This window comes from Bubalus kerabau, chromosome 10, assembly GCF_029407905.1.
Source record: "Bubalus kerabau isolate K-KA32 ecotype Philippines breed swamp buffalo chromosome 10, PCC_UOA_SB_1v2, whole genome shotgun sequence".
Taxonomy (NCBI): Eukaryota; Metazoa; Chordata; class Mammalia; order Artiodactyla; family Bovidae; genus Bubalus; species Bubalus kerabau.
The window spans coordinates 18,885,290-18,900,548 of record NC_073633.1 but is presented as its reverse complement, the minus strand read 5'-3'; the positions used below and the strand labels follow the sequence as shown (position 1 = coordinate 18,900,548).

The 15,259-nt window shown below is 40.3% G+C and overlaps 1 protein-coding gene across 7 annotated transcripts in view; it reads right to left on the bottom strand.

Annotated features, from left to right (window-relative positions):
- MAP2K5 (mitogen-activated protein kinase kinase 5) overlaps positions 1–15,259 on the bottom strand; it is a 266,322-nt gene that overhangs the window by 66,085 nt on the left and 184,978 nt on the right. For all 7 annotated transcript variants that reach the window (XM_055536808.1, XM_055536809.1, XM_055536806.1 and 4 more), the window contains 2 exons: positions 489–515; positions 145–177 (listed from right to left, as the gene is read on the bottom strand). In XM_055536808.1, the coding sequence (XP_055392783.1) occupies positions 145–177; positions 489–515 (60 nt within the window). The remainder of the gene's footprint in view (positions 1–144; positions 178–488; positions 516–15,259) is intronic.

The window sequence follows — 15,259 nt, the reverse complement described above, 5'->3', positions numbered from 1 at the left end:
AGTTCACGTAACACAGCTCAGAGCCATACAACACAACTTGCTCTGAGGATGTTGGGCACTGTGCTTCATTAGGAAACAAAATATAAGCTTTCCACACCATTAGGAATGACTTTAGGAGTGAAAGCACATAAGACGATGCCTCACCTCATCAACAATGCACTGCAGAAGCTGGAGAGGCTGCAATGGGAAAGAAGAGAGGAAAAAGTATTAGCCTCTATGCAATATCTTTACAGTGGAGTGGAAAGAAAAAATCATTAATGCAATAAAATATAGCAAGATTAATCAACAACAGCAAACTCTTATAAAAACATTGATGCTCAGGATGTTCTATTATTTCTAATGGTACCTAATCTAATACAGGCAGTTAAAGGTTTGCATTTTCTTCAAAATGCAATTTGCTAAGTTTAAAACAAGGCATTCAAGCATGCAAAGGAAGCAGCCATCAGGAAAAAGAAAAGTGAATTTTTTTCTGAACTCATAAAGCTTACCATTAAAGATCCCTGGTTTTTCTGAATCTGAAAAAAGGCAATATGTAATTAGCATGTCATAATCAAAATGACTCACTTGGACACATTATGATCACTGAGAGAAAATTATTGCATTGCTGGTGGCAATTTGTGGGCATGTGTTAACACAATTTACATAATGAAAATACACAAATGTTAATAGCTCGCTTCTCATTTATAGGCGAAAGTCAGCAGAATGTTAATTTCACACAACACTTTTTAGTACCCTCCAGGTTGTATTAGAATAGGGAGAAAAACCATAATCCATTTCAAAAGGCTGTTTACGATTCAGATATAAATAATGTTTTATATTGCTAGATTGTGAACACTGGGCTTAATGTTGCAATCATTGCTAATGTTATGAAGCTCACTCTTTTTAAATTAAAAACCGATTTATTTAAAATTGAAATTAAATCATAGTCAGAAATTAGAATTTTGGATTCCTGCCAGTGTCTGCTCACAATCCCCTATTTTGTGAAGAAAACTTTAATTATGTGGTTGAAGTATTTGCCTCTGACTCAAGAGTGGGTGAGGACTCCACCTTTTCCAAAGTTCCTCCAGCCTGTTTCCAGGGCAGCAATGCTTTCTGGGAAAATCAGATGCACGCAAGTTTTAACACTGCTTTTTAGGGGAAGAGAGCTGAGTCAAAGAGAAATGCCTGTTCTGGAGGCAGGATGCTCACACAGCTAACACTGATAAACCACGTCTCTTAGAAAGTCACTAAATTAATAAAACATCCACTTAGTAGTTAAAGTATTAAACACTTTAGTGTCCCTCCTCCTCCAACCACCCCCCTAAAAAAACTGCCTTACAGTTACTACAAACTCAATGCAAATGGAGTCCCAGGTATTAATTTTCCTAAGGAGGAAAATTTCAGGGCTTATATATAATTACTGAGGGGTCAGTTATTTGCTGGGATAGACTGTGCTTTAACAAGCTGGTAAAATATAGGTAAACTAATTAATAGTTTCTTATATGCTTTTAATGGTGCTTTTAAAAGTTCTTTCACATACACATTATCATTAGATTGCACAACCACCCTGAGTCTGGCAAGGATGGTCATCTCTACTCTATGATGGGAAAAACTGGGCCTCCCAGAGGTTGGGGCAGGCCCAAGGCCTCAGGATCTGGCTGTGGTTGTTCTGGGGCCTCTCCCATGCTCCCCTCTTTCCAGTATCATATCCGCCTACATCACAGCATTCCTCAAAAACAACTGGATTCACATGTGTTTATATTTGGCATGGTATAGTTGATAAATTATCAGTTTGGGCACACGGGTTCTTCTCAACTGGACTGTTAAGCTTCTCCAGGGCAGAAGCCATATTTCTTCATTTCTTTTACATCCCTATGGCTGATCAGCAGACCCTCCCACCCAGTGCTTGAGTGTTTTAAAAAGTGCTTTCCCATGTGTTATCTTAACTGAACATGGTATCCTCTCTTTCCTGCTCTTGGCTCCGCATCATGCCCTCTCCAGGCACAACTCCCTGAAACTTCCGTCCGACGTGGACTGGGTCTTAGTCTACTTTGGTAGTTCCTACTGAATACTGTCGTGAATTACTGTGCCTTCTTATTCCTCTAGTCAGTGTGTTCTTCTGTATAAGGATCTGCAGGGCAGTGTTTACATTAAAAAGGAATACAGCTCTTAACCACCACCTTGGAGTGGTTAGGATTTTAGTAAAAAGCCACAGCACCTTTAAAAACACCATGAAAACCCCAGGCACATTCTCCTATGAGATACCTTTGGTGCTTGCTTTTACAGTTGGTCCTTGAATGACACGGGTTTGAAATGTGCAGGCCTACTTACACGAGGCTAGTTTTCATTAGTAAATACTACAGCACTCAATGGTTCATGGCTGGTTGAATCCATGGATGTGAAGGAACCTCAGATATTCAGACATGGGGAGCCAACTAAACTAAACCCAGATGAACCCCTTTGTTGTTCAAGGGCCAACTGTATTTTTTAAAGTATACATAGATTACCCATGCCCCCAACATTCTTAGTGAGATATATCTACTTCCAACAAGAGAGTTATTTGTAATGAACACAGAATTAGAAAACCATTTTTGACATCAAAGACAATGTTTCCCACAAATTTCCAGCAGTCAGGGGGATTACAAATTCTCCAAGGAAAACATTTTAAGTGATATGTTTCAAAATGAATTCAGCAATGGATTGTGAGACATGGTTTCCAGGAACACCCATTGTGTGAACTAAATGGAATTCTCCTCACAGACTGAGACCTAGGAAGAAGTCTCCACCTTGCCCTATTCTTTGGGTTAAAAGCATGGTTTAAGACCACTTAAAACTGTACTCTTTTAACGTTTGCTCTTCACTACAAGAAAAGGAGAAACAGCAATATCAAAAGTCTGTTTTATGATCTTATAACCATACTGTTTTGCCCAGGTTTTTAAAGAGAGACATTGTTACCAAGTTTTATTGTACGGTTTTGATAGCAACATATTATATGAAATCATCTTCATAAATTTTGTATTAAGGTAGCAGTGACAGTACCTGAAATTGATTCAAAATGCTTAAGATACTCAATTACTTTTTAACACTGTTACACAATGCAGTGACTTATATCTTCTATTTCACAAGAATCTGATGATGCAACATCATTGTAATTGATTCATTTTCTCAATTAAATAAAGCTACTGTGCTTTTTTTTTTTTATGAATGCCACATAGACCATAGAGTTAGATGTATTATCTCCTTTCTCTGTCTCAGATATATGGCCTTAAATGCTATATTCTGTTCCTCTGTTAATTCCACCAGAAAATTTAACGCCAGGGTCATATTTTTCAAATTCTGAAGTGCCATGTACTTGGCTGTATTTATATTAGGCGTATTTTTCACTGCTAAACTCTTTGTTGTTTACCTTTTTCAAGATCACATTACTGTACAGGCGCAGCAACCATAAAACAGACCCAAACAAAGTCAACCTCCAGTCACTGCTTCTGCGTTTGCACACAGTTCATGAAAAAGTGAAGCCCCTGGTTTTATAGCACATTAAAAGGGGTACTAAGGGTTCTCAATATAAAATGTTAGCTTCGTGAATGCCTCTCTTTATTCTGGGTCTGCCTTCCAAATGCTTAGCTCTTAGAGCAGAGTTCAGAGGGACACAATAACATTGTTAGGGCTGATGTACTGCCTGTACCTCCCAACATATGAGATGCTGTTTATAACTTAACTTGTCCAAGTCCACCTTCCTGCCTACACATTTTGCTCATACTGAGTTTTCCATGTCTAACTAATAACTGGGGACAAAGAACAGAACGATAATTGCTCCAGTCATAGACTTTTCTTATCTGTCTCTAGAACCAGCAGCATTTTGAAACCCTAGTTAGATAAACCTCTTCTCTCTTCTGGGCATAGCTTTTTTGTGTGTGTTCATCAGCTGTTAGAGCCAAGATTTTAAGCTACACTAACAGGGGATGCCTCATTCTAACATAAGACAGACCTATATGTGTCTAAATGAGGAAGAATGACTTCACAACAGGCAGGCCTAAATATCAGTTGGGTCTTATATTTCCTTGAGAGGACCATACAGCTGGCAATTTAAAAAGCTCCTGTAATATGACCTGTGAATCTGGAAAATGAACCTGGAAAGGAAATTACCGATGCAAAAGTTTGCTTACGGGGCCTCAATTATTTAGTCAATGACTCTGGTGATAAAAAAGCAACTTTGGAAGGTTCACATTATGCTTCTGTCTCTGGAGAGGTACTTTTTACACACACGACGGTAGACAGACCTTGCTACCAGCCCTTTTACATTATATTCAGAAGCACAATCAGAAAACTAAAATGAATCCACCTATGGAACTTAGAGAAGATACCAGCTTGAGCTTTCATTTTCTCTTTTACTCTCTGAAATTATGGCTTGCCCTGCAGCTCTTGTCGGAGAGATTTATATGTGACCTGGGTCAGATCTTCCAATATCAGTTGACAAATTTTCTCTTTACATATTTACTGCTTTTCAAGCTTGTGTTATTTTCTCTTAAATAGAGAGAGAAAAAAAAAAGAAATATAAAATTAAATCATACGGCTGGAATTTTAAAAGAATACCGTTTTTATCTGTTGTGCTCCTGGTATTACATTCTAGCTTTTGATGCTGAACTCTATTCTCTTTTTAAACGTCAAATTTTAAGAACTGTAGTTATTTTGCAAGGGCTCTCTTTTCAAATCAGATGCACTAAGCTAGAACTCTGGCTAAATATTAATATAAACAAGTATTATAGCAAACTGAGATTTTATATTCTAAATGAAGAAAGATGACCCATTTTTTTTTTTTTTAAATAGATGGGGACCTCTGAGACCTAGTTTAATCTACTCATTTTGCTGTTAGGGAAACTGAGGCTCAGAGGGGAAAAGTGCCCAAGGTCACCGAACCTGGCTTAGAATTGACTGCTGACTCATGAGGCAACTAGTAAGGGAGGGGGAATGCATAAGCTTTGGAATCAGAAAGATTCCTGGAATTCCTGTCTGATTCTCATGGCTTCAGAAGCTCCCTCCTTTCACCAGGCTTAGGGCTCTTGTCTAGAAAAGATAAGCTAGAGGGGCCCAAGCATCCATCCCGCCCCTGGAGTCTCCCACTCAGGCACAGATGTTTTTCCTACCGGAGGGTAAACTAACACAGACATTCGGTCTGACTATACCTGGTATTGTGCTGGGTGTTGAAACGGAGTCGCATCACCTCCAACCCATCAGAAATTGTAATAAAAAAGTGCCCAAATCTCAAAAAGCCCTCAGAGAGAGAGAAAAAAAAATCACTTTCACATGACCACAAACTGAATTGTTATTGCTGTTGCTGAGTTGCTGAGTCCTGTCTGACTCTTAATGACTCCATGGACTGTAGCCCATCAGGCTCCTTTGTCCATAGGATTTTCCAGGCAAGAATACTGGAGTGGGTTGCCCATTTCCTTTCCAGGGGATCTTCTTGACCTAGGGATCTGACCTGCTCTCCTGTATTGCAGGCAGATTCTTTACCTCCAAGCCACCAGGGGAATCCCTTACAAACTGAATACACAATGCTTGGTAACTTAAAATAAAAGTGCCTAAACAAAGCGCTGTTTTTTTTGAGAAGGAACAGGACAAAATTTACCCTAGTTAACTATAAATGGGAATCTTAGTAAACTGATATTTTCAGATTAACTGAATGTATTATGAGATAAAATAAACAAATAAAACATAGTATTTCTAGCAATATAAAATGAACAAATATAGTTCACTTGTGCTCTATCTCCCCTATTCATCAATCTCTGTCCTTGTTCAAGCTCTAATCATGCCTGTGAATCTATCAGCATAGCTTGTTAGGACAAAACAAAACAAAAACAAAAAATAAGTTATATCACTTATTTAAACACAAATAAATGACTTAAACATGAGTGATAAGAGGACTCAGTGAGGGGTCACTCAGTAAAGTATAAGAGGTCACTGTGATCCCCGTGTCCTAAGATCCACTCACTGGCACGTTCTCCCTGCCTCACACCCCGAACTTGGGCCAGGGTGCTGCATTCTGGAGTGATCAGTTTTGAAAAGTTCAAAATAGATATCCCTGAATTTGACAAACAGTTGGGGCTGACAGAAAGGCTCTAAGGTGCCTAGAGGAGGGCAGAGCTCAGATGGGACCAGGCAGAACATCATCACAGCCATAAATTAGATCACTTGGCTCTTACTGCGTCCCGAGCATCAAGGACAACGCATTTCCACATGACACACAACAGCTGGAGCACCAAGGTGCGGCGTAGCTATTATTCACGTGCCGGGTCTGCCGGTCAGTGAGTAGGAAGAAAAGGACCTGACGGCCTGTGCTCTTTTATCCCTTGTGTATTTAAAACTGACACAGCTCATGTCCTCCCCTACCCAGGGGTGCAGGAGCCAGAGTCAATCATTTCCTGGGCAAATAAATGAGAATTTCAATATTCAGACCTAAATTCTGTGAGAAAAGCAGGAGCTGAGAATCACAATTCAACATGACAAATGTGAGCTGCAAAAACCAACTTTTTCCCTCACAGTACAAGGTCTGGCCGAGGAGTCCATTGAGTACTTCCGTTTCAAAGAAGATCTGAGATGTTTGCTACATCAAACTGTTTTCTTTACTACAAAAAAAGGTGTGGTCTTAGTTTAAGAATATCTGTTCTCTGTGTGTCGGGGAGGGGGAGGGGAAGGAGGAGGTGTTGCTTTTTCTGAGAAAGGCCTGTTGACCATTCTACTTTTTATGGTCAAATAAATCTGCTATCAGTTCAGTTCAGTCGCTCAGTCATGTCTGACTCTTTGCAACCCCATGAACCACAGCACGCCAGGCCTCCCTGTCCATCACCAACTCCCGGAGTTTACCCAATCTCATGTACATTGAGTCGGTGATGCCATCCAACCATCTCACCCTCTGTCATTTCCTTCTTCTCCCGCCCTCAATCTTTCCTAGCATCCGGGTCTTTTCTAAGGAGTCAGCTCTTCGCATCAGGTGGCCACACTATTGGAGTTTTGGCTTCAACATCATTCCTTCCAATGAACCCCCGGGACTGATCTCCTTTAGGATGGACTGGTTGGATCTCCTTGCAGTCCAAGGGACTCTCAAGAGTCTTCTCCAACACCACAGTTCAAAGGCATCAATTCTTCGGCGCTCAGCTTTCTTAATAGTCCAACTCTCACATCCATACATGACTACTGGAAAAACCATAGCCTTGACTAGATGGACCTTTGTTGGCAAAGTAATGTCTCTGCTTTTGAATATGCTATCTAGGTTGGTCATAACTTTTCTTCCAAGGAGTAAGCGTCTTTTAATTTCATGGCTGCAGTCACCATCTGCAGTGATTTTAGAGCCCCTAAAAATAAAGTCTGACACTGTTTCCACTGTTTGCCCATCTATTTCCCATGAAGTGATGGGACCAGATGCCATGATCTTCGTTAGTGTGGCAAAATATCTGAAAGGGTTTTTCATTAGGATGCATCTCTATTAGGTTAAATCCTCCACATGTCACAGAATCCAGAACGATGTTAGAGGTCACCTAGTCTAATTCCTTGTTTCACACAGAAATTAGCTTTATAATTTTTCTGACAGAGAGCCATCCTGTCTTTGCTTGAAGACTTCCAGTGCTAGGATTCCAATGATTCTATCTTGGGTAGCTTGAATTGCTAGGAAATTTGTTCTTATTCTGAGTTCAAATATGTCTTCCTATAAGATAGGATCATGGTCTGGAGCTGCAGTGATTAAGTCTAAAGACAGCTCTTCACATATTTCAAAACGGCTGTCATGTCTTAACAATGTTTTCTTTCCTCAACAAACATCCCATTTTCTTCCTAGGGTCATTTGCTATGTTTGGCTGGCCTCTATCCTTCTCCCTTCCATTAGTAATGGCATGCTAACAAACATCCCCTTGTCTCTAAGTAACCCATGAGCTTCATGGGAAGATGACTTCAACCCCAGCTTTAGAGGTGGGGCATGTAGCCCAGTCGGCATCGCCTACACGCCCCGAGTTCAGGGAGTTAAACTGGTCCAATCAAACTGAAACCTACTGCCTCTGGCTGCTTGAGGGGAAAAAGACCTGCTCTTCCCGTCTAAACTGAGAATCAGGTCACCTCAGAAGCTCTATAGTCATTCTTGGTCTGTGAAGGGAGAAGCCTACTAAGGTCAGAGCCCAAAGTGAACTACTGGATAAGGTTCTACCTAAAACCAGCAATACTTAGCTTTTCGGTCATGTATTTCAATAAATTTCCCCTGTGATGGAGGCAACTTTGAGTTGGGTTTTCTGTGACCTGAACCAGAAACTTCTGGAAGAATCACCCCAGCATGATTTCACATTCTCCATTGAAGCTACCTTTCTCTGAATGTGGTGCTGTACAGGCACATTCCTCATAAAGTGCAATGCCTATGTCTTGCACTGGCTTAGATCACCTGATTCTGGACACTGTACTTGGTAGAATCTCACAGAGGCTACAAGGGTATTCACATTTTTGATAGCCATATCACATAGTCGGCTCAATGGAGAGAAACAGAGAAATGTATAAGTTTTGGGCTGGAAAAAAATTACTTCTTTCTTGTACTCTTCGATTTCTTATCTGTTTCATACTGACAGAGTATTTGAGAGTCAAAATGAGCAGATGATTAAACCAATTACAGCATCTAGACAAGTCTGATGAAGTTTCTACCTGTGGTCTTTCCCTTGTAACTGATAGAAAATGCATCAGTCTTTCATTTGGCTGAAGGAGACTCATAGACTTGGTGTCTGAAAGCCACCCAAAAGGTTCTTTAATCTGACCCAGCTTCCACCCCATCTGACTCTTGAATCCCTCCATCATTACACCCCAGCTGATCGGGTTTCTGTTTGAATACGTACAGTAATGGGGAGTCTGCGCATTTTCTGACTGCCCATCCTACCTCCTATTCCAGTTCTATCCTCCTAACACTGCAAATCCACATCCTTTTTTACAGAGAATCCTCAAATATCTGAAGACAACTATCAAGTCTCCTTGGAAGGCTTTATTCTTCAGGTATTGATGCTGGCAGGGCAGAGTGGAAGTATGGACAATGGAAGGTGATGAAATTATTAATTTAAAGCCTAAGTATGTGAACTGATTCTTAGTTTCTTCTGATTCTAAAACATGCTATGCCAACATGTAAAAAAGTAAAATTAGACTGAATTATCAATTCATATATGTGTATGAAGATCTTACTGCCAGTCACTTTACGAGACTCTAGGACCCAGATGATGGGTAAGATATGTACTTGCTGGTCCACAAAAACAAAGGGACTTTTTAAGTTCCCTGAAACTTAGCGGCAGAGATGAGACTTAAGCTCAGGGTGCACTCACCTCTGTATGTCACTGAATATTTGTATGAAATATAGTTCGATGGATTTAGGATGCTGTAAATCTCTAAGACAGCTTCCCCATGAGGCCCACAACAAGTCATGTTTTCAGGCATTGCAAGGAAGGTTTTCTTTGTGAGCTAAGACTCCACATATTGCTCCTTAAACAAACAAACAAACAAAAAATCCAAACAAACATGATATATCTGACAACATGGTTTGGTCTGCTGAGATTCTGAGATAAGCTGTAATTGCAGCCAATATGTGGTTCTTACAGGATTAGGAAAGAAAAGAAAACCTTGAAATACAGTCACACATAACCATGTTAATTAACGAATACCTTATTGGCGTGACTGTAAATTCAAAATAGATTTAAAGAGAAGAAGTCATAGATTTAGAATGAACTAAAGAAAGCTTGACTTCTGTTTCAGAGTTTTGGTTCACACCTCTCATATTTTGATATAGGCAAAATAAAGTTTCAATAAATTTTAAGAGAGGATTTAGGAGATGGGGATGAGAAAGGTGGCTGAAGGTGTGGAAAAGAGGAGGAAACTGCTCATACAAGATGAAAGCAGGGACTTCCCTGGTGGTCCAGTGGTTAAGGTAAGACTCTGTGCTTCTAATGCAGAGGACATGGGTTCGATCCCTGGCTGGGGAAGTAAGGTCCAGCATGTCATGTAGTGTGATAAAAAAAAATAAAAAAATGAAAGGAGACCACAGATGTATCTAGCCCAGCATTTTTCAGTCCTTGTTTGCCAAATGTTGTATGAGCCAATGGGCAGAGACCATATACTGACAACGATTTAATTTGTTATTCGCTGGGTGTGTCGCTTGCTGTGCCCCGGTCACCTCTGCTCTGAGTCACTGAACATTTCCAGTTGGCTACCAAGGAGGTACAGGGCTGTCCAAAGAGCAGGGGCTGTAGGGAGTCCTTTGGATGGGAACGTTCTTTTGTTTACTGTATTTTACCAAACTAGTCAAGGTCTCCTCACGCCCAGAATGATGCTCTCTGAAACTTCTAAACAGGAAATAAAACAAGTTCCATTACCATCTTTGGTCTTTCTCTCCTCATCTGAGCTTCCTTCCTTATAAGACTGTCACATTCCCCAGCCTTCCTTGCCCTCTCTACATGGTGGTCACCACCTATAGACCCTGACAGTGTATAGCATAAGAGGCCACACTTGGTTCTAATTGGTTGCCTTAGGTTCCCTCGATACCTTGGCTCTGTGCATAAACAGACAACTGCCTCCTCTCTTAGCTTCTCGCAGTCACTGTGACCCTTCTTTCCACCTGGTGTGTCCTGGGCAATCTCCAGGCTTAAATCGAACCAGCTCTTTGCTCCTTTTAGGCAACTCATTGATTTTTTAATGAACTTAGCTTGTCTGTTTCATTGGCAGTAAAGAGGGTTGGGTTCTGAGCATCACTAACATTTCAGTTGAGGAAGAATTCCCAAGCCCCCAGGCATTAATCCAGAACTGTTAAACATGTGAAAAGTAATCTGTACTCAAACAAAGCTTGGCCAGGTCTGCCCCCCTTTTAACTTGGATGCCAATGAGCCCCTCGCTCCAAATCTACCTAAGTTTTCTATACTGAATGTTGTTAAATAAAACACTGGAGTACAATAAAAGCTGATGTCTTTGCCCATTGTTGCTGCTGTTACTACTGCTGTTGAGGACCACTTTCCCTCCAGGGATCCGTATCCATCAGCAATTACCTAGCAGGTATGGAGCATCCTAGGACAGTAATTTCCATCTCTGAAGACACGCCTGTTGGAGGCAGTACCTGAGTGGATGGGTGTGTAAAATAAGGATAGCCATTTGGGCTCAAAGACCCTGGGTGCCTTTTCTCACTTTCTCCCTGCACCCCAGCCCTCCAGAGTGGGAGATAGTCTGATTCTGTTGCCAAATATCTGGTAATCATCAGTGAGTCATTTAACAGCTATGGACCCCCATGTCCTCCTCTATAAAGTAAATGAGTTGGACTAGACCATTGTAAGATCGCCTCACATCCTGCAATTCTATGCTACCATTAGGTAGCACCAATGAAACCAAAGGGGGAAAAAATGACCGGCTTTCTAGACCACAAGCCTCAGAGGGAAAGAAGGCAGTGACGTCACTCATAAAAGCCAGACTGGGCACCAAATTCTCTACTTCAAGCTTCAATTCTATTTCTGGGCTAAACTGCTTATTTAAAAATTGTAGAAGAATAATGGTCCCCAGTTATTGAATTAAAAATTACTATATTCTGCATATAATTCTATATATTAATGACAGATTGTTAATGATAGATTATAACTGAAAAAAGAAAGACTGTAAAGGAAAGCTCTTATGGGATCAGAAAAGTAATTCATTTTAGTCCTACCTGGAATGAGACATGGTCATATATTTTCAGAGCTACGTGGGTAAATCCCTAAAGTACTTTCTGAAAATATAAATAATACTAATATTACCTTGCTCTTGTTTACCAACTTATATTTTTCAAAGGGCTCTCTTAGGTATTAGGTCATTTGATCATGACAACCCCCCAAACTCCCCAGCAGTCTAGCCAAGTCAAATTCATAAAGGGTGGCAGAGAACCCCTTAGAGGCATGTGCCAACTGACTTTAGGCTAAGTGCTCAGTCATGTGACTCCAGGGACTATAGCCCACCAGGCTTCTCTGTCTATGGGATTTCCCAGGCAAGAATACTGGAGTGGGTTGCCATGCCCTCTTCCAGGGTATCTTCCTGACCCAGGGACTGAACCTACATCTCTTGTGTCTCCTGCATTGGCAGGCAGATTCTTTACCACTAGCACCACCTGGGAAGTCTGGACCTTAGGGGTAGAAACCTTAAAATGCAATGATTTCTAGATTTACCTGGAGTCCAGTGATTAAGAACCTGCCTGCTAATGCAGGGGACATGGGTTCGATCCCTCATCCAGGAAGATTCCACATGCCTCAGAGAAACGGAAGCCCGTGCGCCATAACTACTGAGCCCACGCTCTAGAGCCCTTGAGCCATAACTACCAAACCTGCGTGCAGCAACTACTGAAGCCTGTGCTCTGTAATAAGAGAAGCCCCTGCAAGAAGAAACCCATGTACCACAACAAAGAGTAGCCCCTACTCCCTGCAACTAGAGGACACCCTCACCCAGCAATGAAGACCCAGCACAGTCAAAAAATTCAAAATAAATGAGTAAAAATTTTAAAAATGTAATGATTTCTGACCTCAGATTGGTTCTCAGTCATCTCAAAGGGAGTCATGAAATTCTCAAGCCCAAGTTCATGATCTGGATCTGCCACATGTGCTGGCTCCATCCTGATACAGTACATCTCTCCTCTTGCATTCTTCCCTCCCCTTCTTACTTCTTTCCCTCCTTGTGTTGCTTTAGAGGTCATCTAAGGAAATTCCCAAACTAAGAGGGAGATAAAAGGAATAGCAGCAGCAGTGAACTTAGTGAGCTGAAGTACTGCAAGGAAACCAAGTACAACACGCTGCGTCAGACCTTTATCTTAAGGGTAGAGAAAATGACTCTCTTGACTAGGATGCCTGGAGTTCTTTTTCATCCTTCTAGCCTTAGAGCCTCGGGAGAAGGCAATAGCGCCCCACTCCAGTACTGTTGCCCGGAAAATCCCATGGATGGAAGAGCCTGGTGGGCCACAGTCCATGGGGTTGCTAAGAGTCAGACACGACTGAGCGACTTCACTTTCACTTTCCACTTTCATACACTGGAGAAGGAAATGGCAACCCACTCCAGTGTTCTTGCCTGGAGAATCCCATGGACAGAGAAGCCTGGTAGGCTGCAGTCCATGGGGTCGCACAGAGTCGGACACGACTGAAGCGACTTAGCAGCAGTAGCCTTAGAGCCTCAGCTCAAGCATCATCCACCCTGTGAAGCCATGGCTTCCTCAAGTGAGCTGACCTCTGACTCGTTAGGCTGGAGCACACCATCTCCTGTAGGGTTCCTTTTATATCAACTGCCATCTATTTATGTTTTTCCTGCCCACTGCATTAGATGCTTTGATAGCAGGGACAACATATTTCATTTCTGTACTCCCAGTGCTCAGCACAGTGCCTGGACAGAGTAGATGCTCAGTGACAAATACGTGTTCAAGTAAACTGAAATGTATGTCATAAAATAGTTTAGTAGGTGCTATAGAAACAAACCAACACTGGGTTAGTGCCTTAAAAAAAAAACAAAGACAGGAATCACTAACCTAGCTGAGGTATTAACAAGTAATGTATCTTGAAAGTTTCACATTTCTAAGCTACCCACATTTGGGGGATGATTTCTCTTCCATTTCTGCTCTATCTTAAAGATATACTGGGAACCCACCTCCCGTCTTCAGGATAGGCTAAGCAAATAAAATTATGAAATATCTTTATAAGTATGAAATAGGCATTGGGAGAAAAATTTGACAGAGGCAATTTAAAAATTCCTGGGAAGAAGCAAATGTGCATCAGCAAACATCTTCATATCACTTAAATTTCACCTCTGCATTTTATGGAACATAAAATCTGATTTTATGGCTTCAAATGTCAGTATATTTTAAATGTCTATATCCTAAACAGTGAGGGTGAAAATAAACAATGAATTAAAACATGTAAGCTAGAAATCTGTTTGAAAAAATAAAACTGCACACATATCACTCTTTTGGACTCTTGCCAATTAAAGGTTATAATTTGAAGTTGGGGTAATTACCCTCTGCTACTTTTCTCTTTGACTAGAGATATCACAGAAAAAACTGGATACTTACAATTTACTAAAATCCTTTACGTTCAAATTCAAAAAGTTCATGCAACAAAGGATAGATTCTGAACACCTCTTTTCAAAAAAGGCAAGCTTTTTAGGTTTAATTTTGCAGTATTAGGTTGGTCTAGATGTAATCAGTATATTAATACATATATAAGATAGTGATAGCAATAGTGTGAATATAACAATAAATATAAAACAACATGAAATTATCAAAGTTAGGATCAGTAGTAATATACTCAAAGAAATTTAAAACATGAATAAAATTAGGAGTAAAAACTCTTGTATTTTGACATTAACTTTTGAAAAACGTTTACTATTTTAAAATAGTTTTAAGAACATATATTTTTACTTTATTATGAGAAAAATATTCTATTCAGAACACAATTTATTACTACAAAATAAACATATGTTTAAAAGACAGTCTGTCAATTGAAAAAAAAAAACGTACACATATTAAAATAGCAGGTTTCCAAGCCAAGTTAAACAAAATATTTTCTACTTGACAAGCTGCTTACATTTAAATGAAAACAGGGCAACTGTGGTCAATAATATGGATTGCGTATAATAAAAAGGACCTTAGATCATGTTAATACAAGGATCAGAAAGCAGTAACTTCCATTAAAACCACCCAATTACTTAGCAAACTTTCAGATACAGCAAATAAATTAATCTGTTTTAAGTGAAAGTGCTCAGATAAGTAGCTTTCTGACCTATGAGTAAGTCTCACTAGCAGCAGTCACAGCAAAGCCAGAACCTGCTGAAGCAAGGCAGTCCCCCAATCAAACAAATGGTATTAGTAATCAAAAAGCATTTGCAAAACATATTTCCTCGGTCAGCAGCAGGGGGTTCTGAGCACACGCCGCCATAGCTTCCTTCATACTTTGATATACAGTGTACAAGGGGTGAACACACCTTCCTCTAACCCATGAACAAGTGGGGTGTTTTTGCTTTTTAAGAACACGATATTTTCATTTCTGTGCTATCTTGTGAAAAAGGCCAGTCATTATACTATTAAGAATACATATCTGTCACTTAACTCCTCTTATCCACTTATGTTTAACTTGTATTGGGATTTAAGAATGCCTCTTTATTGAGACAAGTAATATGTCATCATTTTGTTCAGCTAACAGGCCTGACAGACCCTGTCTCCCTGAGTTAAGAACAGTAGATCTCTACTCTGTACATTGGTGGCAAAAGGTGGCAGAATAAATGA